Source organism: Xyrauchen texanus, chromosome 18 (assembly GCF_025860055.1).
Source record: "Xyrauchen texanus isolate HMW12.3.18 chromosome 18, RBS_HiC_50CHRs, whole genome shotgun sequence".
NCBI lineage: Eukaryota > Metazoa > Chordata > Actinopteri > Cypriniformes > Catostomidae > Xyrauchen > Xyrauchen texanus.
The window spans coordinates 42,912,128-42,937,820 of NC_068293.1; the positions used below are offsets into that span (position 1 = coordinate 42,912,128).

General features: G+C 39.6%; 1 protein-coding gene across 5 annotated transcripts in view; it reads right to left on the reverse strand.

The window, feature by feature from the left end:
* Nucleotides 1–25,693, reverse strand: part of LOC127658658 (protein TANC1-like) — a 260,584-nt gene that overhangs the window by 219,180 nt on the left and 15,711 nt on the right. For all 5 annotated transcript variants that reach the window (XR_007972434.1, XM_052148063.1, XM_052148061.1 and 2 more), the window contains exon 2: nucleotides 11,686–11,769. Coding sequence is in view for 4 of the 5 variants with exons in the window: in XM_052148063.1 (XP_052004023.1) it covers nucleotides 11,686–11,737 (52 nt within the window). In the remaining variant the exon portion in view is untranslated. The remainder of the gene's footprint in view (nucleotides 1–11,685; nucleotides 11,770–25,693) is intronic.

Below are 25,693 nucleotides of genomic sequence, written 5' to 3' on the forward strand. Positions count from 1 at the left end.
CAGACATTTTATACAGAATCAGTTTACTCAATTTCCTTCTCCACCAGCAAAGAAATTTCTGGATTCAATCTTAGAAATTAAGGTTAAAGGAATCATATCCAGGCTTTATACAGCTATATTTGATATGGAAGGCTCCTCACTCTCAATAATAAAGGAAAAGTGGGAGGGGGACTTGGGGACGGGCATAACCGCGGATCAATGGACTAAAATACTTCAAAGAATTCAAACATCATCTATTTGTGCGAGACATGGTCTTATTCAATTCAAGATTATACATCGGCTTTATATGTCCAAGGTCAAGCTTTACAAAAATGCCCCGGGGGTTAGCCCCATTTGTAATAGATGCAAGCAAGCTCCCGGCAGTCTCCAACACACTTTTTGTTCGTGTCCACGTCTGACAACATTTGGTCCTCTATTTTACGTTTACATTTACACATTTGGCAGACGCTTTTATCCGAAGCGACTTACAGTGCACTTATTACAGGGACAATCCCCCCGGAGCAACCTGGAGTTAAGTGCCTTACTCAAGGACACAATGGTGGTGGCTGTGGGGATCGAACCAGCAACCTTCTGATTAACAGTTATTTGCTTTCGCCCACTTCGCCACCACCATTTTTTAGGTTTATTCAGAGATTACAGGTTTGGCTCTTCGGCCCTGTCCTTTTCTCTTGGTTTCTGGTGTGCCATCAGATGCTACTGTCCTGCAAAAAGCCCCATTAAACTGTCCATTAAACTTATAGCTGGTTTTTGCCACCTTTAGCAGCAACAACTGCAACCAAACTCTTCCGATAACTTGAGATCAGTCTTTCACACTGCTGTGGTGGACATTTGACCACTGAACTGCTTTAGTTCAGCCACATTGGAGGTTTTCGAGCATGAACTGCCCGTTTAAGGTCCTGCCATCATCTCAATCAGATTCAAGTTAGGACTTTGAATAGTCCTCTTCAAAACTTTAATTTAGCTTCTTTTGGGCCATTCAGAGGTGGACTTACTCCTGTGCTTTGGATCATTGTCGTGCTGCATAATCCAGTTGAGCTTGAACTCACAGACTGATGACCGGACGGTCTCCTTTAGGATGTTTTGGCAGACAGCATCTCCACACATAACACAATCACCATCATGCTCGACCGTAGGTATGATGAGCTTTTAGTGGAATTCTGTGTTTATTTAAGCCAGATGTAACTGGACCCCCATCTTCCAAACAGTCCCACTTTCAACTCATCAGTCCACAGAACATTCTCCCAAAAGCTTTGAGGATTATGAAGGTGTGTTTTGCAAAACTGAGATGAGCCTTTATGTTCATCTGTGTTAGCAGTGGTTTTCGCCTCACCACTCTCCCATGGATGGCCTTTTGGACAGTGTCTGTCTGATAGTGGAGTCATGAACAGTGACCTTTATTGATGCATGTGAGGCCTGCAGTTCCTTGGATGTTGTCCTTGTTTTTTTTTTTATGTGACTTCCTGGATGAGTCGTCACTGTGCTCTTGGAGGAATTATGGAAGGTCCAACACTTCTGGGAAGGTTCACTACTGTGCCAATTTTTCTCCATTTGGAGATAATGGCTTTCACTGGGGTTCTTGGGAGTCCCAAAGCCTTTGAAGCCCTTCCCAGACTGATATATTTCAATCACCTTGTTATTCAAGCGCCACTGTATAGTAGACAGTATACACTGTATACAGCGTAGTATTCTGAAAGCAGCTAGTATTCCATACCAAACATAGCCGGGGATTTAAATATAGAAGCACTTCAAAAAGGACACTTGGGCCAAATCTTCTGCTGATAACATACACATTCACACCAGCCCTGCATTCCTCACCTGCAGTACATACCACTGTTTACTTGGTAACTTCCCAGAGATCTAACAAACTGATCAAAAGTTCACATGTCTTTGTGATTTCTGTGTAGGGCCATCACACTGCCTGTCAATAAAATAAAAACACACACACACACACACACACACACACACACACACACACACACACACACACACGAACACACGAACACACGCACATCCACAGGATGTCCTGTGTTTCCGATCTGATGAAAACTGTGTGGTTTTCCAAATATATATGAAAAGACCAGCTGCTGTGGGACCTTTCAAAGTGTGTGTGTGTGCACGCGCATGTGCGCGTGTGCGTGTGTGCGTGTGTGTGTGTGTGTGAGCGTGTATTTATCACTTTGTGGGGACCAAATGTCCCCATAAGGATAGTAAAACCCGAAATTTTTGACCTTGTGGGGACATTTTGTCGGTCCCCATGAGGAAAACAGCTTATAAATCATACTAAATTATGTTTTTTGAAAATGTAAAAATGCAGAAAGTTTTCTGTGAGGGTTAGGTTTAGGGGTAGGGTTAGGTTTAGGTGATAGAATATAAAGTTTGTACTGTATAAAAACCATTATGTCTATGGAAAGTCCCCATAAAACATGGAAACCAAACGTGTGTGTGTGTGTGTGTGTGTGTGTGTGTGTGTGTGTGTGTGTCAGCTCTAGGGTGATGCCAACTTTAATGATATAAAACCAACTCCAATTATGTGGATCCTTGTTACAGCGTTACATAAAGAATAAAGAGAGTGGACAGTGATACAAGAGTCATGAAACTAGCAAAGTTTTGTAGGAAATCGGTTGCATGAAACAATGGTCAGTTGCACGGTTTAGTGTTCATTATGCAACAGAAAACTGCCTTTGACCAATCAGAATGAAGTATTCCAGAGAACCATGTAACAACAGAGAGTCTCTGGCCACATCCACACTAATCCAATGAAGTTTGAAAACTCTCGTTTTGAGTTTCAGTTCCAAAGTATGCATTTATGGAGAGCACTTTCAGAAGTCTCTGTTTTCAGTGCCTTTTTCAGCTAAATGAACGTGTTTTCAGTCAATGCAATCAAAATGAGAAAAATCACCTAACACTTGTTTAGAGCGTGTTGAAATGATTTCCAATAATTAACTCTGGGTTCTGGGCTTCAACAGCTCACTGTGCAGCTGGATCCGAGACTTCCTGTCAAGCAGACACCAGGTGGTCAGAATGGGCAGTAACATCTCCTCACCACTGACCCTTAACACTGGAGCCCCGCTGGGCTGTGTTCTCGACCCACTCCTGTATTCCCTATACACACATGACTGTGTGGCAACACACAGCTCCAATGCCCTCATTAAGTTTGCTGATGATACGATGGTGGTAGGTCTGATCACTGACAATGATGAAACAGTATTATTATTATTATTATTTCTGGCACATTTACATAGAAAAATACATGAAAATACAATTGTAAACATTTTGTGGTGGGGCCAGTGAAATTGTTGGCATGGCAGGTAAAAATGTGTACTACTGGCCTGAAAAAAGATATCCTTTAAGTAATCCTTGAAGTCTACTTTTACAAGAACATCGTAACTCACTGAGTAGCTCAAAATCATTAGGAACAGTGACTGGAGACTGCAGCTGATCAAAGCCTGCGGACACCTTTAAAACTCAAACCCACTACCAGAATACATTAAAACCAGGATGAAAAAGAAAAACTGCACATGTCAGATGTGTGTGGACAGCCCTCAGATGTGGTGTGGATCAAAATGGAAAAGGGTTTTAAAAAGGCATCCTAATGTATGTACAAAGAAAATGCATGCTCATGTTCATGCCAGCTTGACAAAAATATACAATTGGCACAAACACACACACAAATACAGGCTCTTTTTCGAAACCTAGTGAGTTGCCCTACATAAGCAACTACCTACTGAGGCCACATACATACTTGTTTATGTTTATGCTTCTCATCCACACTGAAATGACATTTTCCTCAACCGAAAACATAGCATTTCGGAAGCACTCTCCCATACCACATTTTATAAAAACGATAACGTTACGAAACTTAAAACACGTCACGTCCACACCAATACATTTAATTCGAAAATGCATTGAATTTGCAACGTTTACGCCTCTCATCCACACTGGAACAGCGTTTTCCTCCCCTAAAAATGGAGAATTCTGGGAAGAAAAAAAAAACCTGGATACATGTCGCAATGGTCAAAAAAATAGTCTAGCATACGTTTACATAGGAAAGAAAAAAATGAGCATGGATGGATGCAAAAGCGCATTCGTAGACAGTTCATAGGGTTTTGGACCAGAGACAGTGGGAGGAAACCAGGGAGAATGTCTGAATTAGAGATTGGTGATTGTGAGGGCTAATGGTTGAGGTCTTTGGCATCAGGGAAGAGTTTCCATGATCCTTTTCGAACTCCCTGGAGCACTGCTTTGGGCCAAACCACCAACATTTACTTCTCAACCATATATTTAAATAATGATCAAGACGTTCTCCTTCACCCATTACTCTTACAAATCACCGTGGGCCTCTAACATTTGAGAACGAAGCAGCCAATACTAAGTCAATATTACAGAGACAGTTGTCAATTGAACATAAGAGTTCAATTAGTCAAGAGTCGAAATAGTCAAACTTCACTCTCACTGGCCCCAATCCTGTTCAATATTCCAGAACAGTTTGCAGACGTAAGTAACTCAAGACAGAGCTAGAACGATGATAAAAAACAATTTCAGTACAGTAATATGATATTTAGTACAGTGAAAAAAACAGCCTACACTCGTCGAATTCAAACATCTGTTCAGACACCACGTGCTGCTATTCATCTTAGGTTTGTAGTGTACATGTCCCATGCAGCCGGAGTATAAAAATGCCACTAGGACATCAAATGAATTGATGGCAAAGCGATTACAGTATCCACCACATCAAGAGCTGAGAAAACATGTCATTCTGGATTCAAAGCAACAGCAGGGATGGAGTGGATAAAATTGTCCCAGTGAAAGAGAGCCGAAGCCAGAGAGGAAATAAATAGTAGAAAGACTGGTTACTAGGTCTGTTATAATGATAAGGGCTGGGGGGGATCAATAATCCTGATATTGATTCTTAAAATGACAAGATCAATCGTTTACTCTACATAAAGGGTGCTCATTACAAGCAATCAATCAATCCATTTTAAGTCAACCACTGGTTGATCTTGTTAGGAGAACAAAAGAAAGAGAGCAGAGAGAGAAACTATACAACTTTTGAATTTCTTAAAGCTACACTGTCACTATTGAAGCTACTTGTGGAGGAATATTTTACGTTGTGTTTTGGCACCGCTCTTCTGCAGAGATGAACAATCCTCTATGGTCACATTGGAGAAAGAATCGCCATTGGCTAGAAAATTTTTGTTTTTACTCGCCGGACTTTTGACGAGATGTCAGAGGGCATCATCAAATATACTGTATATACTCCGATCAGCCACAACATTAAAACCACCTTCATAATATTGTGTAGGTCCCCCTCGTGCCACCAAAACAGCGCCAACACGCATCTCAGAACAGCATTCATAGATGATATTCTTCTCACCACAAGAAGTTGGTGCCTTTAATACTACTTCTACTTAAATACTCCCGCTTCCCCTCACTGGAACAACAGCAGATGAGAGAGAGATATACGAAGCTTGTCCACGTGTTTGACCGTTTTTAGGATTTGATGCAGCTGGCTGAAAAGCAGTGTGTGTTTTTGTTTCTTTGTACACTGAAAAGTGTTATTAAATGTCTATGTATTTGTCAAGCCGGTCCCAGCTTCCTCCTTTCCCATCTTTAAGTGTTACAGTAACATATAAACATCAACAGCTATTTAAACACAGTGGTCTCTCACGAAAACCATTATAACATTACAGTCTCTCCTTCAACATTTTCTTTATGATGCCCTTAAATTCATCAAAGGATAAAAATAAATGTAATTTTCTATAGATTATTCCATGTCCCAGGAGCTTAGTACTAAAATGCAGTTTTCCCCAGATCTGTCACAACCTGTGTTACATTAAAAAGCAACCACTTGGAAGAGCGCAGCTGGTAACTACCAAAGCTTGGCTGGAAGATTAGCTAGTATAGCTTAAGCTTAATAGGAAAAAATATATCAATGCTGTTGTCTGCGAGTGGTCAATGATGTCCAATGCACTAAATCATTAAGAATACAATGGCGAGTAAGAGACTTTGCTTTTGTAATGAAACATAGAGATGCATGGTACACTGAATCAAGGCTCTGTGAAATCGAGGAGGCTGCATGCATATACAATATAACACTGTAATCAATCTTTACTTTGAGCGTCCTAATTAGATTAGCAATATGTACATTAAATATAAAAGCTTGTTGTCTATCCATATACCCAAATACTTGTATGAGCAAACCCTTTCAATGGATTTACCATCGGACATGAGAATGCTACCATCATCAAGCAGCTGTAAACAAGCTTTTAAGAAGACTATAAACGTTGTTTTCTGAGCATTCAAAACCAATTTTAAACTCAGCAGAGAAGTTAGTAACGACTGAAATGCAGACTGAAGCTCTTGCACTTCCTGTACTATGTAGGGAGCATATGTATAAATGACAGAGTCATCTGCATACAGGTGTAATTTTGCTTGAATGTTGTATCTATTTATAAAAAGGGAAAACAAAATAGGTCCCAAAATGGAACCCTGGGGGACACCTTTATTTATCTCAAGAAAAACAGATTTATGGCCATCTGCATAGACATGGTTAGGGTTAGGTCGATCTAAAAAATAATTTCAGAACCATTTAACAGCCTTAGGATGAAGACCAGCATTCCTAAATTTGTTCAGCAGCAATTCATGGTTCACTGAATCAAACGCCTTCGATCCACAAACAAGAGAGCGCAATGCTGTTTTTTTGTCCAAGGCACCATCAATTTTCACAGCCATAGCAGCAGTAATGGTACTGTGACCAGTTCTAAAACCAGATTGAAAATCACTTACAATATTATCCATCCATCCATCCATCTTCAACTGCTTATCCGAAGTCGGGTCGCGGGGGCAGCTGCTCCAGCAGGGGGCCCCAAACTTCCCTATCCCGAGCCACATTAACCAGCTCTGACTGGGGGACCCCGAGGCATTCCCAGGCCAGTGTGGAGATGTAATCTCTCCACCTAATCCTGGGTCTTCCCGAGGCCTCCTCCCAGCTGGGCGTGCCTGAAACACCTCCCTAGGGAGGCTGGCCAGAGGGCATCCTTACCAGATGCCCAAACCACCTCAACTGACTCCTTTCGACGCAAAGGAGCAGCGGCTCTACTCCGAGCTCCTCACGGATGACTGAGCTCCTCACCCTATCTCTAAGGGAGAAGCCCGCCACCCTTCTGAGGAAGCCCATTTCGGCCGCTTGTACTTGCGACCTAGTTCTTTCGGTCATGACCCAGCCTTCATGACCATAGGTGAGGGTAGGAACAAAAATTGACCGGTAGATCGAGCCTTTCGGCTCATCTCTCTTTTTGTGACAACGGTGCGATAGAGCGAGTGCAATACCGCCCCCGCTGCCCCGATTCTCCGGCCAACCTCCCGCTCCATTGTCCCCTCACTCGTGAACAAGACCCCGAGGTACTTGAGCTCCTTCACTTGGGGCAATACCTCCTACAATATTATTATCCAATAAAAACTGTTTTAACTGTAAATTTACCTGTGATTCAAAGAGGAATTAGCCGGGACTGAAAGTTTGGAAATCGGACAGTAATTGTTAAACTCAGAGGGGGTCTCCACCTTTAACTAAGCGGTGAGCATAAGCAGCTTTCCACATTTTAGGTATCGAATTTGGACTCAAATTAAAAATATAAGTAATGGGATCAGCAATAATATCTGCCGCCACCTTTAAAAGATAAGGATCCAGACTGTCTGTACCCCAGCAGGTGGATTCCAGGTAGGCATAGACCTTAAACAGTCCAGATTTAGAGTTATGTGATAATCCAGTAGTATCTAATAAAAGAGTATTATCCAGAGATACTGAATTGAAAAAGTTATTGTCCTTGGAAAATACCACACATTTAGGCAGAAATAACATGGAATATCACACATAAAAAAACTCAGTCCTCAGGCACTGACACACAAACAATGGACTGGCTTTGCTGCCATGTTGGATTGTGTACTATGAGTAAGAACTAAAGTACTTGTCTAGACTATACAGAGAAAGAATGATGAGAGACAGACAGGAGTGTAAAAGCAGTGATTCATGGATGTTCAACATGTTCCTACACCTAAAAACAACACATCAGCAAAGAAACAAGGGATTTCTATGGTAACCATGTCTTATGATGTTTCAAGGTCTCCATAATGAATTGCCAATATGTCATTAGTTGAAAAAGAACAGACTCTGATGCATACATGACTGCACACAAACACAGATGATCTTAAAGCCAACCTACCACACAGATTCCTACACACATTTAAGTGGAGTCTCCTGATAATACCCAAAGCCCACATTCACATGGCAGCTTAAAACTGTTTTCACTACTCTTCTGAGTGTTTAGTTCTGTGCACAAAGACGTGACAAGCATATTAACCCCATTAAATGTAGTGTACAGAACCGAAATCAACAACTGCGGTAGTTGTTAATGCTATTTTGGACATCACCAGAGAGTACGGTCACACAAAAATTGTACTTATATTATCTCAGATGGATGTTTTTCCACTAAGCTCACACTGCCTTAGAATTTTGCCTAAAGAGGGCATCTTAAAATACAATTTTAATGGCTTAAAACGCTGTCTATGTAGGAAGCTCACTAAGTTTTGGAGCATAGCCTCTTCAGGGCAAAATCTTAATTTTGGCTTTTGTGGCCATGCTTCTGTAAATATGTCCACTGTAACGTTCCATTATCTCAAGTAAATTTAAATCACCACATACAATCTCATCTGAAAACTCTGAAAACTAAATAAAGACATTCCTGCATATCTGTTCCCCAATAGTGGCACAGACCAGAAACCACATCATAAATCAATAAAAAGTAAATAAATCTGACACTCCGATCAGGTATGAGCTGACACAGTTCTGATGCGTAACCACATGACAACATCATCAGAATCATCATGCATATCCAAATCAATTATTTTAAGGAATTCCTTAAATGTGAAATAAAACACACTTCCAAGTCTACTTCTGATGGAGCTATTTTATGATCCATGAATCAACCCAATAGTTGGAGAATTACTAATCCAAAAACAAGACATCAAGGTTCCCACAACCTTTGACCAATGAATTTCGATGACTTTTCTTGTTATTTTTGATTTCTTTTTTTGATATATTTTTAAAAAAATAAAAAGCATATAAAAATAGATACACAGACAAATAGCAACCTTCAGCCAAAGATGGGAGTTTAAAGGCGCACCCATTTGTCCCAATAGTACCAGTGGTTCTGGACTTTGTACTGACACCTATCATCCTGGATGCGTTCTAACTACTGTCGCTTTACACATCTTCTGTCTTTTTCCATCTCATACTACACACTTCGGTACTGTATAATAGACAATCGTGGATTCATCAAAACCTATTTTGTCTGGACTGTGACTGGACAGCTGCTACTCGCGCTCTCTCTGCTCGCTGTGCTCGTCATGTGCTCGCACTTGATGTCGCAATGTTCATCCGTGATCCGTGCCGTAAGAGCAGCAGGTCGTAGCGGTTTACTCCAGCTGGGAAATGTTATCTTTTAACTTGCTCTCATTCTGTTTGGATTGTCTGGTGGATCAAACTCCTGCTATTCCAAACCATCACCCTGGACTATATTGTTGACTTGGGCTCCATTGTTGTCTGTAGTAAGTATATTGTGTTTGTTTTTATAATGTTTGGTTTGCTTACATGCACTTTTATGTATGAGCAAATCGAATCGGTCTCCATCTCGGGATTTTGATGTGTTCAACATGCATTAATTGTTTTGTTCATTTCTTTCAATGTTTATTAGGGTTTTATTGTGCAAATGTTTTTGTCCAACTTATTTATTGTATGTTTTTGTTTTAACTCTTGTACTGAATCATTATTTATATCTTACTGAGGAGGGATGTGTATATTTAGGCCTGCCGCCACTAGAGGCACCAGACAAAATCGAGAGATACAGAGATCCTTTGGCACTGCATACTCCGTCCTCCGCTGATTTTTAAGGGGAGTAGGTATTGCTCTTAGTACCAAAAATGGTTCTAGACCGTTTTTTGTTTTTGTATGTATTTAAAGGATCAGGAACCCACCAAGTTAAGCCCCAATTTGTCACCTCAGACTGAGAAGCGACTCTCAAAATGGGTAAGAAAATATGTAAATATGTAGGCGGGACGAGGGAAAACAGAAGTGTGTCAAGAGTTACTTCCAAAAACACACACAACAGAGACCTCAGCATAATACATTTTAACATGACACTAACAATCACTCTACAATCAATAAAATCACTTACTAACCTTGTCAGTATAATGTTATCCAGTATTTCAACTCCTTGTCCTGACGACCTTGTGTTGGTGTAGTGACTCACCTCAATCCGGGTGGCGGAGGACGAATCTCAGCTGCCTCCGCATCCGAGACCGTCAACCTGTGCATCTTATCATGTGGCTTGTAGAGCGTGTTGCTACGGAGACACGTGGAGCGCATGTGGAGGATTCATGTCATCCACCGCAGCGTCCACGCTCAACTCACCACACGCCCCACCGAGAACGAACCACATTATAGCGACCACGAGGAGGTTACCCCATGTGACTCTACCCTCCCTACCAACCGGGCCAATTTGGTTGCTAAGGAGACCTGGCTGGTGTCACTCAGCACACCCTGGGATTCAAACTCATGAACTCCTGGGGTGGTAGCCAGCATCTTTACCACTGAGCTACCCAGGCCCACTTATCCTGTAAACTTGATAAAAAATAAGAGTTGACATGACTTTGCGGTTTTCATCACCGTCTTCTGTTATCCAGTTTATGATCAGACATACGGCAAAAAGACGTGATTGGATCAGTCTCAACAGAACAGCCTCCACAAATACACCATGGCCACAAATACAGAAGTGCAACAGCGGCCGACCAACAAACATGCTCGCTTCGGTGCAGTTATGAAGGGGACTGTGGTCCATTCTGGTGTGTGATTTCAATCTGATTCGATCTGAACACGGTGTTTAGTCGGCTCTCATGTCTGTTCCTGACATACCTGTGGAACAGCTGTTATGTCCATGAGATTGAATTCTCCGCTGTAATGCCAGCTCATGCCTGAGGCAGTGTTGTGATTGGTTGGAAGCATTCCTTCTCATGAGTAATGTGTACTGTAAAAACGCTCAGAATCATGTGACGCAATTCCCTGCTTTTTACGCATTTACCTCATTTTTGTGATGTTGTTTCAAACCGAAAGAACAAAATGGCCTAATAAAAAAAAAGTGCTATCAGTTATGTGCAACCTTTACATATCTGTTTACATTTCAAAAAATATGTTTGTGGTTTCATATGACTTTAAGTACCGTTTTTAAGTGTACATTTTGCACCTCTTACTAATTAAACAACCTCTTTGGAACACCATTACTGCTTCCGGGTGTTATCTCTCCCCCTTGGTCCTTACAAAAGGTCTTTGAAAGCCTAGAGTGCTCAACCATGCACGAGATGTAACGGGACGCGGAAAAATGAGAAAGTATCACATTATCTTTAACTATAAAAAATGACTTTTTAGAATTTCAATCATATGACTTTTCCAGGTCTGAAAAGCACAATTTAAAAATTCCCCATGTTTTCAATGACTGTGGGAACCCTGCAACACACACACACACACACACACACACACACACACACACACACACACACACACACACACACACACACACACACACACACACACACACACACACACACACACACACACCTTCTCTGTTGTGTTCATACCTGTGCCCTTCTTGCTGTTTTTCCCGCTCTTCTTCAGCACGGCCTTAAACATGGCGTCCCTCCAGCAATCCCTTCACAATCAAACTGTGGAGAAACACAAGATGTTTCTTATGAAACAGCAGGTTCTTACACAGTTGCTTTGGTAAAATCAGAAGCACTTACATTGTAGAGCCACACCTATAAAGAGTTCTCCAAATAAGCCTTAGAAATACCAATATAGTCATGGCGGCATTTATAATTATGAACATAATCTAAATAACATCTTGTATGTTTTATTTTCAGTTTGGCAAAATCCCAGAATTTTTCCATCAGTTCATGTGATCACTGGTGGGCCGGCATGGAAAGAATTCTTCAATATTTGCACAGAGCAGCTCTGCTCCGCTATCTTGTTATTCTGGAAAACAAGCAGTTGGATTCCCAGCATTCCACATCTAATTGATGCTATACGGGTGACCTTGGGCTTTACATGCCACTCGTCCTGATAATGGTGATGTTTCTTAACCTGTCGCATGTTCTTTCACAGAATTATCCACAAGAAATGGCTTATAAATGGCTTATAAAGGTCTTTTTTTGTTTGTATTTTTGAAGTCAGAGGAAGGACCCACTATTTTGATCAAACTGACATTTTTGCCATGGCATGAAGATACAAAATGTTTAATTTAAGAACAAAAACAGTCAAAATCTGGTTAAAACTAATCAATGCATTTATCCCATACAGTTTTGTCAGTAAGATTGGCACAATAGATAATGTTATACTAGAATGACATTTATTTACACTTTGTATTTTCCTTTAACAGACACCTTCATCCAAAACAACTTATAAATAAATAATAATTCTCTATATTCAAAGACAAGGAAGAATCATGAAACTAGTTAGGGGTGGGCGATATGACCAAAATCTTATATCACAATATGAATACTTTTATATCACTATTACGATTTATATATCATTTTACTGTAAATTTTTGGCTTAAATGGGGCCTGGGTAGCTCAGGGAGTACTGAGGCCGACTACCACCCCTGGAATCGTGAGTTTGAATCCAGGGTGTGCTGAGTGACTCCAGCCAGGTCTCCTAAGCAACCAAATTGGCCCGGTTGCTAGGGAGGGTAGAGTCACATGGGGGTAACCTCCTCATAGTCGTGATTAGTGGTTCTCGCTCTCAATGGGGCGTGCGGTGAGTCGCCATGTGCCTTGAGTCATGGACTCGGGGGTCATGCACAACGAGTCACGTGATAAGATGCACGGATTGATGGTCTCCGAAGCGGAGGCAACTCAGACATGTCACCTGGATTGGCAGGAGTAACCGCGCCACCACGAGGACCTACCAAGTAGTGGGAATTGGGCATTCCAAATTGTGAGAAAGGGGATAAAAATATTAAATAAATAAAACATTGGCTTAAATATTAAATAACCATATTATAATGCATATATTTTTTAAATGCAGTCAGTGAATAAAATACTTTAAATACAAACTACTTTCTCTTTTATACATTTTCTCTTCATTTGGAACTTGACAGTCCAAAAATAAAAAAATTTAAAAAAAACTCAACTTGGTTTTAAATCAACATTCCCATAATGCTACATTTTTAATTATGCCACATTTCTGTTTACTGTTGTTGACTAGTATTAATATGAGGGATGGGCAAGTCATTTTAGATACATTTTGTTGTGGAGTTCTCTAACCCACAAAAAACTATAATGAATAAATCAAAATGCACGCTTAAAAATAACACGTATGACAAGTTTGTGAATCTTATGTTTTGCTTCATTCACAAAAATTCCCAAGGATGGCTTCAAAATAAGATAACTTAAACAAACCATGCTTATCTTTTGAGAAAATATTAAATTAGCATTATGCATGAATAAAATGGAAAACAAAAAGGATTAAAAAAATAACAGTAAAAAACATTTGCATTCACCCAGAGCTTACATAGCAAGCAATACTAACAGCATGAGGGTAATGCTGGATTGAAAATAATTTCTATTCAGCTACTACAGTATATGATTAGCTTTATCATAGTAGCCCCAAACTTTCAGTTGGTGTTAAAAAATACTATTAATCTCTTTTTGTGATTAGTATGGTGAAAGATACCCCACCTCTCATATGTCATTAATTCAAAGCTTTTTAGAAATTCAACATGCGCATAACAAGGTCTGGAGTGACGCGATCGAGCATGTGACCTAATGAGCTCTCGTAGAAGAAAACTTTTGCCATCTATCACCATTACAATGCTTTACAAAATATGAATAATGCATTAACAATACCTCAGGGTGCTTAATCATATTATGCATGCAAGTTTTCTGATATTAAGTTCACCAAAGAGCAGCCATGATATTGTTCACAGATTCACCTGTTCCATAGTAATTTCCATATAGGTTTGGAACAATATGAGGGTGACTAAAGGATAAACTATTTGTTTGGCAGTAAAAAATAAAGTATGCCTGACAGCTGCAATCAGATGGAACGAGACATGGTGAGGGGTCAGAATCTGGAGCCATGCTGAACTCACAGCGGACATCACAGCCAGCCTGAACTGTGAGATCAAGCATGGAAAAGCCAGCAGGATCCCCCCCCCAGTAGGGTGGCTGGGTGATCTGAACCCCATCAATCGGAGCTTTTAGATGAGGTCTACTGTGACCTACATAGAGTGAGAAGTCAGAAGTTGAGGAGAGAGACCCTCAACGTGCAGGATGTGCATCACTTGTGGATACTTTGATAAACCTGGCTTATAAAACTTTCCAGTTCTCATTAAGAGGAGCTTAAACGATCGCTTGCTATTGACCCGTTTCATGTGACATCACTGTATAACCGCTCCGCCATGTCTGTAACCAATTTTCCATGCACATTCAACATGCTGCGCTGTGGGATGCGACAATAACCTTCTTTAGGAGTTAAAAGCAACTCCTACATTCATACAGACGGATCATCACAGACCAGAAAACAACAAAAACATAAGTAATTTCTGAATGAGAGATGTTTACGGTGATGTGCTGGTGCATGTGTGCACTCGCCTAGACTCACGTACGGAGATGAATCGTGCATAAATGTTAGTGAAAGTTCAATCTGCCGATATTTGTGCTGTCTTCAGACCTGTATGAACCTTTAGTGGGACTGGGCATGGACCAAAAGCCATTTTTGATGTTTTTCTTTATATCGTCTCTCGGGTGTTTTTCCATTCACCACCATTGTTTCCTCCCGCTGATGGTCACAAATATGGTGTCTACGATAAAAGTGACATCAATTAAACAGGACAATAGTACCCCTTATGGCTACACCAAAAATGTAACAAGTAGGCTTTGCATTGCATTATGAATTGCATTATGAACTGCATTCTGCATTGCATTCATTTAATGTGACTGTGGCAGAGGGGGTGAACTGAAGCAATGTCTGAAAAGGAGCAAATCCGCACAGCCATGTTCCAACATCTAGTGGAAAGCCTTCTTCTAATTAGCAGAATAGCATTAATGCCCATATCTTTGAAATACAATTTTCAACAAGACACAAGAGCATCAGTGAGGTCAGGCACAGATGTTGTGTGATGGGGTCTTGCTTGCTATTGGTGTTCAAATTCATACCAAAGGTGTTGTTCAGAAAGGCTTCATGTCTGAGCTTTGTGCAGGCCAATCAAATTCTTCCACACCAGCCTCAGTCAATTATTTCTTTATGGACCTTGCTTTGTGCACAGGAACATTGCCATGGAACAGAAAAGGGCCTTCACCGATCTGTTGCAATACACATCTGTTCATCAATCTGTTGTGACTATACACAATTCTGAAGAATGTCACTGTATGCCAGTGTATAGTGTGTTTTTTTAACAAAATCTGAAGCTGTATGCACTGCAATCAAGTATTACAAGAAAGAAAATTAATAAGTTAGCAATTGTATGACTTGAGTTTGGATTTTATCTTCAGAATTGATCAGTTTGTTAGATCACATCTACAAAACACAGGCGCTTAAAACACATTTGTCACTGTCAGATCTTAATCTGATCTGCTTTTTCTGTTTTTCTATTATGGCTGTTGCTCCAGAAAAGTTCACCTCTTAAAAAGACTTGAATGTGGAGCACATGCAAGCAATTTCAGCACTACAATGCATTCCAGACGACCTTTTGTCTACATTCACAAAGACAGAATAGAGACAGTGATAGGCTGATATACATCGGCCAGACAGATTAATTCAATAACATTTGGTAATTTTGGGATTATCGGCATCGGCCAATAACAGAGTTTGCTTGGCCGATTAACAAAAGTATTAGTTCCTCTTTGTGTCATTAACAGCTAATGTTAGCCTCAATTACCATTCACTTTCATTGTGTCTTTCTTTTCTTTGATACAATGAAAATAAAGGGTGACTGAAGCTATTAGTCCCCAACGTCCTCCCTAAAACTAGATATCTTAGTAGGTAGCATAATTAAGATAAACTACCTTTTGGAACAGCTGTGCATTGGGAGCGTGCCTATGATGTCTTACTCCAAGGGTGTCCACAGACCGGCCATCTGCGGCCCTCCGACTGCTCTGATGCGGCCCGCGAGAGATTTTAGACATTAAACAGAATAAGTCCCGCTATGGAGCAATTATATGAGATTCATATTCTGGGCACTGGATGTCGCTATCAGGTGCAGCTGCTATTCACAGCACATCATCTTCACCAAGCGCTCTGTGCCATCACCAGCTTCACCCACTGGCAACAGGAGTTTGGAATGCTCCTTATTTCCAAGGATGCATCGATGCATAAAAACATGTTTTATTAAATATCATATACAGTAAATGCCATACTGTTTTTAAATAAAGTAAGTAAAAAGTAATTTTAAAGTAATAAAATGCCAATGAACTCCAGAAGCAAAGCACTTGCGTCTGATGTTCATAGATAGGAGACATAGCGAAGGGAGAGCAGATACTTGGGCACATTTCGGGTTTTACTAAGTAGTAAAATGAGCTTAAAAAAAAAAGGCATGCCGAACCAAGATTAAATACTTGAGGAATCTCCCTTTTTCAACCAGAGCTAAATGTAACCGGTCCTGCTCGCCCCGCTCCGAACTAGACTCGAACCGGCATTTCCGGCGTGGGAGGTGGGTGCACTAACAAGGAGGCTAAAGGCTACAGCCTCTAGCGTCAGTCGTTAGTGCACCTCTTGAGGTCAGGAGAGTGAGGTTTACACATTGCACAGCTATCTACCAGCTGGCTCCAGTTACACTCACCCCCCTAAACCTCACTCCCATCCGGGTCACGGCACCAATGTAACAGGTCCTGCTCGCCCCGCTCCGAACGGGACTCGAACCGGCATCTCCGGCGTGGGAGGCATGTGCACTAACAAGGAGGCTAAAGGCTACAGCCTCTAGCGTCAGTCGTTAGTGCACCTCTTGAGGTCAGGAGAGTGAGGTTTACACATTGCACAGCTATCTACCAGCTGGCTCCAGTTACACTCACCCCCCTAAACCTCACTCCCATCCGGGTCAAGGCACCATTGGTTTACACACTGCACAGCTATCTACCAGCTGGCTCCCGTTACATAAAGTTAGCAGCAAACCTGCAAACCGCAGCTAATCAGCCTACAATTCAACAAGCGATGGTATCAAATTTGCCTTGTAACTCTGAAAGGGCAAAGATCACATAGTCCATTGCCACATTTATTGCAAAGGATCTCCAGCCTTACTCGGTTGTGGAAAACACTTGCTTTCGCTTCCTCCTTCATACCCTGGAGCCAAGATACAGAATCCCTCCTCTGACTTTTTTCACAGACACCTGTTCTGTACAATGACACAAAATCCAGAGTGATGGAGTCGATGCGTAAAGCCAGCCGAGTGGCCATCACCTGCGATTCCTGGACATCAATCACCACAGATTCATATGTAACGGTAGCTGCTCATTATTAATACAAGAATTGGAGGACAAGATGCATCGTGATGCATCGAGAATTGTTTTATAATCGAATCGTTTCCCTCTGACTTGTAATCGAATTGAATCGTGAGGCAAGTGAAGATTCACACCTCGATTATTCACAGAAATCCCAGCGCCATTAGAGAGAGGGCATACTGTAGGGAAGAGCGCTTAAAACATTTGCACATCTGTGCCTGATGCGCGCGCTCAGATGGCACATGCACGTCTACAAAATTGAAGTGCAATCATTTTTATCATATTAAAATCGTATTTGTAATGCAAGTAACAACAGAACAGAAGCTATAATTGTATGGCTATAAAGAGTAATTCCTTGAATCACTTCATAACGGGAAATTGTAATCTGATTCTGATTATTGGGATGAGTCACACCCAACACTCAGTAGCAGCTCTATATGTGCAGGGTCCAATATTAACACCCGCCAAGCACTAAATGCGGGTACATTTACTGTTTGGTCTAGAACGGCTCTTATTAGCTCATAGTCCCGCTGCTCATCAATAGTCTCAAACGATGTGTGTCCACTGGCACGTGGTGAGCGATGGAGTGCATTTAATACAGACTTCCAATGATGATTGCACACGCATCTTACTAAGCAAACGCATAATACATCAAAACCATTTGTATACTTTGGGTATTTGAAATTGAAGTTGGCATTTTTCCAACTATAATCGCACATATTTAAGATGACATCATTGCTCATATATCGAAAGCTAATAGTAGAAAAGACAAACTCGGCCTGAAGCGGCAGCTCTCTGGTGGTGAGCGGTTTTGAGCGGCTCTCTTCCACGCCAGTGGGCACGTACCGTTAGCAGTACATCTCGATGCAAGATTAAAGCAATGTTCAGGAGCGTTCAAGCTATCGAGATTAAGGGAAGACCACTCTTGGCTTTACAACGGATGTACAAGTTTTAATTACCCACAACCACACATACAAATTCTCTGGTAATGATGGCATTATAATAAAACGTTCGGTTTCGTTAATGGTTATTGAACGTCATTATTCCGCCGATTCGGACAGAAACCCAGACTAAAATACTCAGTATTTTACTGATACTCAATACTTTTATGCACCCCAGCAAAACCGCTACTAAGTCTACAGCGCGAGGCGACACAAACACTACCAGTAGACCGATTCCCACAGAAATTAGTCTTTTGAATCTACAGCACGAGACATAATAAGCATCAGTGTAATCTGACTTTTAAACCAGTTTGAACTAGTTTTATTGAATCAAAAACTGTTATCCGATTCCCAAACGCATGACTCTATGAGCCAGCTATTTTAGTGACTCAAAAAGACTCTGTAATATGCATGTTCTGTTTTAATGATGTTTGAAATTAGGAAACAAACAGGATAATAATGGGCTCATATGGTTTTTTTTTTTCATTTAGTAGTTAATTTAACATGCTATGCTAACAATTAAATTAAAATGCTTTAGTTATATAACATGTTATTAGTTACATGCTATTTTTATCATGTTTATAATTCAATTTATTATTACAATTCTATTAGCTTTCTGATTTTTTGTATTTATTTGATTTATTTTCAAAATGGAGACTTTTTTCTACATTACTTCAATAAAAAAATGGTTTCAAGTTTAAATTATAATAAAGTGTTTGCTCAAAAATAAATAAATAACCCTTCTGTTTTCATTGATAATAGTGTTTGGTAATACTGTAAACCATGAAACGTGCAACCCTAATCTCTATATATCAGTACATGCATCAGCCATTGAAAAACCCTTTTGACTTAAAAATGCACATATGAATTAGGGCTACAACTAACGTTTGTTTTGATAATCGATTAATCTAACGATTATTAGAATGATTGTTCGACTATTCGACGATTATTACAACGATTAATCATTAGCTCTTAACCGATTATTCAGCTTGTGCCCCAACTTTAAAGGTTGTATTAAACGTGCTTACTAACAATCAAAAGGACAAAATCATATTTTAAACATATCTCTAAATGACATTCACTGAATTAAACGGGAAAAACTACTTGGATTTTTTTTGCTAACTTAATAAACAAAATTCACTGCAATAAATGCGATTGTTAACGAGTGTTTTTGTCTTGTTTTCCATTTTAGATTTAAGGTCTAAAATTCCTTAAAACAAGATACATTTGCACAGGCAAGTCTAAATATCTCATATGCTGTTTCTCAGGTCAATGCATCTTTTATTAAAGGATTTTTAGATATTTTTAAATATTTGTATTTTTAATATTATATTCAACATTCTCAGATAACAATGATTTCTTCTGCAGTATAGCTGCTAAAGTAAATGTACATCGTTTTAAATGAGTTTTAGCCAAAACAAATCATAAACGTATTTTGTTGGCGTATATAAGGGGGTGAAGACTTCACCTCTCTCACCTTTGTGTTCACTTCAATCCATCTTTTAACTCACAAAAAAACAAACTCTCTTATTAATAAAGCTGCATATTGCCAATTATCTTCACGGTAAGAAATGCTCAGTGACACATATATTATGATTCAATAAGTCATGAGCAATCACGTGTGCGCTCGAGGGACTAGCGTCCCGTGACAGAGTGTGTCTCAGCCGGGTGCAGTTTCAATCTCCCCCCCTCAGATTGGGACATTCACAACTCATAGAAGAGGCGCTGACCGCACAGAGAAATGCCAGTTTCAGAGTTTGTAGTTAATTACATGATCTGCTTCTGTATTATTTGATCTTTAATAAAACTATAACGCATTAAATATAAACTGCATTTAAGATGTAACGCCAGGGTGTTTCCTTTAAAGAGCTCCGACTCCACTTATTCCACAACAAGAGTGCTTCTGTATTTACTTATTTGGTATTTTTGTATTATTCCCTTGTACTTTGCAATCTACATAAGCTGAAGATGTTTATAAAGTTGCATCTGTGTGAACTGCAGTGCTGCTCTCACGCTTCATCATTAGAGTTTCATATGATCACGTTACGTTAAATGAGATCAAACGACTATTCGACAATTTTTGTAGACAGTTTTTTGTTGTTGACATCGTTAATAACATCGACTAATCGTTTGTCGTGACGAGCTGTCGTGACCGTTGGCAACTAGATGTGGGCGTGTCCAGACAAGTTCAACTTTATTGAAATGAAGAGCGACTAACGGAAGCGACAGCCAATAGGAGAGAAGACGGGAGAGCTCTCTCTCTCTCTCTCTCTCTCTCTCTCTCTCTCTCTCTCTCTCTCTCTCCTCTCTCTCTCCCTCTCTCTCTCTCTCTCTCTGCAGTAACGGAAAGATGGATGAAAGGCTAAATTCTTGCTGTTAGAAATTTCCCAGTGCTCTATGATATGTCTCTTCCCACGTACATTTTTAAGAAAAACACTGCGTGGAAAGGTGTATCTGAGATCGCAGGGATTTTGTGGACCCAGACAGACCGGCATTTGCATTTTCGCCGCAGATAAACAGCCGCTAATGTAAACAGCACGCCTTGTTTCCCATTCATCTTTGATATAAAGCATTTTATGTACTGATTCCATTTATATTTCCCTCCAAAATGTTTGCTTTTAGCGCCAAGAAAAGCGATTTGCTGTCAAGAGCAATGGAATGACATCCGTGAATGTCATTTATAAACGTTACTAGGCAACCAGTAGTGGGAACGCCCACTAGTGACTTCACCGCCAGCCACTAGCGACCTGCAGCGACAAAGTCTCTGGCAGTGTGTACGCAGCTTTATGAATGCACCAGCACGTTGGATCACTCCCTGTACAACAGCAGACTCAAGGTCATGAGTTTCTGTAGGGTTCACGGAGTCTGAAGACAAAATCTCAAAGTGTGAGGTGAAGTTCTCAAGAAGAGGTCCAATCATCTTCTCCCTCACATCTCCAGCCCAAGAACTAAATTAAATCAACATGTGGCTCTGACATAACAAAGACTTCAATGGAACAATCTCAACCACACAAGATAAAGACACAGTGACTGTATGAACAGAAATAATCATGGGGCAGTGCCATCGGACTATCTCCACAGGACCATGTGTTGGCAGGTTTAAAAGGTTGTCTGGGCACTATAAAGCAGACTGATCTGCTTGCCACCCCAATGACTCATCTAGCTGCATTATCTCCCTGAAGCTGATCCTCGGTGGGCATCTCAGCACCCCATCACAGATTGATGCAACCACAGAACTTTTGAGAGGCTAAAAATCCTTAAAACAAGATATTTAGAAAAAAAAACACTTATCAAAATACACTTATTTAAGATACATTCTCTTAAACCAAAGAGAATGTATCTTAAATAAGTGTATTTTAATAAGTGTATTTTTTCACTTGTTCATACTTCTGCCAGGGCAGTAAAGAAACAATATACTCATATTCAAGGTATTTGCTCTAAAAGCAAGTCTACATTTCTTATATATGTTGCTTCTCAGGTAAATGTATCACGTTTTAAGGATTTTTCGATATTTTAAAATATTCAAATATTACAATTAATTAAATATTATATTCAAAATTCTCCGATAACAATTTTTTCTTCTGCAGTATAGCTGCTAAAGTAAAGGTACATAAGGATTTTAGATATTCATATTAGTAAACAAACCAAAAATGTATTTTTTTGCATTGTATAATGGGCCAAGATTACACCCTCTCACCTTTTTGTTCACTTGATTTGTATCCATCTTTAACTCTTTATAGCGCTGAGTATCGCCGATTTTCTTCACCATAGGATACACACCGTGACACTCATATTATATAATTCACAATGTCGCGAGCAATCACTATAAACAAAATCTAGCTGCGGCAAGCGTGCGCCAGTGATGAGCGTCACAATGCATCAGCCGGGAGAAGTTTGAAACTCTCACGCGCTGTTTTTCACGGGACTCATATACTCTGGAGTAGATGTGACTCTGACCGCACAGACAAATGCCAGTTTTGGAGTTTGTGCTTATTTATACACCCCACTTCCTTTTATTTGAGCTTTAATAAAGGATGCATTAAATACAGTATATAACGGTGCAGTTTTTCCTTTTTAGACGCTCTGACGGGCAAGTTTTGCTTAAGCGGAACACCAGGTATGCAGCATTTTCCTGTTTTCGGACACAGCCCATGACAATCCAAGCAGGCGATGCAGGCCGATTAAACTGTCAGGAGATTACTGTTTGCGTGATATATATCGGGACTGTATCGGCCTATCGGCCACCCTGCTCTCTAGTGTTGTCAAAAGTACCGGTACTACCAGTAGACGTAATGGTAACAGTGTTTCTGAAGTACCGGAAATACCGAGCACCGAATCTATCCGGTACCAGCGCACAGTATGACTGACACACGACAGCTTTAAAATGCACAGACTTATTTTGAATGCGTGCTCGGTTACTTCTTGTACACTGAAATTGACAATTAATCAAATTAAAATCATGACATGTCCTAGTATGATTTATTAAACCGCTAAAGGCTGCAATCTTACTGTGGAAGACATGTGTACGTTAAATAATCCAACCGCTCATCCACTAGAAACTCCACAAACATAAGAATCATTCACGTTGTATGAGATGACAAAGCAGAGCACTTATCCATTGTGAATCATGTAAAATCTATATTTCTATAATTAAAATCACAGCATCTGCGCTCTAATCTAATCTCAGCTCAGCTTTATTTATATCGCATTCAAAACAACAGTTAACCAAAGTGCGTCACAGTAATACAATTTAAAACATAACATTTCAAAATGACCACATACACAAACACCAGTAATCTAAAATACAAACACTCCAAAACGGTGTCCTACATTTCATTCGTCAGACTTAAAGGCCAGTTTAAAGAGAGGAAATTTCAGACATGATCACACTGCGCAGTGTCGCAAACGGTTTAGCCAGACAAGTGAAGCATCCGGCAAAAAACACGTCATAATAAAAGCACGATTCAAAATAAAATCTAGATGCCTGAAATTGAAGAAATTTAAAACAAATATGTTACAACTTTATAGTAAAATTTAATATTTTCTGTAGTAATAATATTAATAATAATAAAAAATGACTGTTAAAATGCAATGACTTGTTAAAAGTTTTAAGAATGAATTGATTAGACTTAGATTATTTTGATGATGAAATTAAATTTAACTTAAAAAAGAAATTCTGGAAAGTTCTGGAATATAATAATAATTATTAAACTATAATTATTAAACTAATTAAAAATAACTAAACTGGTGTGATCAATGGCACATTATAATATTAGCATATTTTTGCTGTGGTATCGAAATTGGTATCGAGAACCGTGAAATTTAACTGGTATCTGAAAATGTGGTACCGTGACAACACTACTGCTCTCTGGATATCGGCATCGGCCATTAAAAAACCCATATCGGTCGACCACTACTTAGGAGCACAGAAAAGTCCCCTGGTTTAACGGTGAAATGTGTAACATCAACACCACTAGTGGCACTAGGGCTGCACAATTAATCGAAATAAAATCGAAACCGCGATATGACCTTGTGTGATTATTAAATTGCAAAGGGCTACGATTTAATTAAATAAATAAATAGTCTGCTTCAAAGTTTATTTGTGCTGCTCTATCCGGTCTATATTAAGTTAGAGCATTATTACAGTGTTTTTAGAGCGGTTCTGTGCTCCACAACTCCCTCTCATGCTTACAGTAACAGAAGTGCAGAGTTCGGTTCCGTTTGCTTACGTGCACTAAACGCTTTATTAACATTAAACTGGCGCGTGAAGCGTTTTGTATTATTATCTGCGGTAGCAGCATCTCAATCTCCACAAGGCACAGGCATCATAATAACGCAGAATACAAGATGGGGTATAATTCAAACATCTTTATTAAATGATTGCTGAGCAAACAGTATTAACAGAAACACCTGTAGAGTCCAGAAACATCTCTTCATTCTCCTGTCATTTGTTTACCTCACGAGGGAGCGTGTCGCACTTATTACACTCCCCGCGGAAACAAGTGAAAGTGGAACTAATATTACCAACATCCAACAAAATGAAAAGGAAGGAACATACATATAATAAATCTATATAAAATATTTAGTTACTATAATATAATGCATTGCTAAATTAAATATAATAAAATAATGAATGAAAATAATTCAATGAAATGGTGACAAACTAACCAAAATTTTCTCTTTAAATGTAATGTCACCAATGGGTTATCAGTTCAACTTCAGTTTGACATTAATGTATATAAGATAGTCCTAAAGAATGAGGCTTAAAGAATAGTTTGTATAAGCCTACTAGTTTTTAAGGCTAGAATAAAGAGTAACATTTATATTTAAAAATTATATTTTGTGTATACTGAATTAATTTTGACAGCAAAAACTAGGCAACAACTGGTTTTACCAACAGGGAAATTTAGTTAACAGTGACATTGATCAGAAAGCTTACGTACATATAACCAGTTTTGACAGAGCTGCTGATAAAAAGTTAAATGATCAGCACCGATTGATGAGATGAAAATTGGAGATTGGTGTCTGATGTTAAAATCCTGATTGGAGCATCACTAATATTCAAGTTGACTGTGTTTCAAAAAGAGATCCTGTCACAAAATTTACAAAAACGGGTACACGGTGGATGGAGACATTTGGATATGAAGAAGACTTTGTTTCACTGTTTATATATTTATTTGTTTGTGGAAGAACTGAAAAAAGGTCTCAGTTTGGTTCTTTTTAAGAGGGCTCAAGTGTGAAAACCCCAGCAGCCTTTTTGCTGTTGAACATGTGGAAAACATCACCACCATAATCGCAGTTCAAATCGCAATATTAATATTTTTCAAAATAAATCGCAATATAACTTTTTGTCCAATTCGTGCAGCCCTAAGTGGCACCAAATCGAACCATGAATAGAATTGTTTGCAAACAGGTTTCCTTTTGAGGACACCTAAAACAGATAAACAATGTTTGGAAAGCACTTCGGAGCCACAGTGTTTACACTTTTCAGGACCCAAAGGACATTTTAATTGCTGGAAGGCTGCTCTTTCATAGCTCAGGACACTTTGTTGACTTCTCAGTTTTGTTTCAAGTGATTATCAACTTCGTCTCAGATGTTTTTCCAAACATTCCTTTGGGAAAATAAAAACAGACACAAATGAGACAATTGTTGATATACAGTACAGTAAGGAATGTAGAGCTATAAAAGTTAATATGAAAATCCCTGAGTTCTG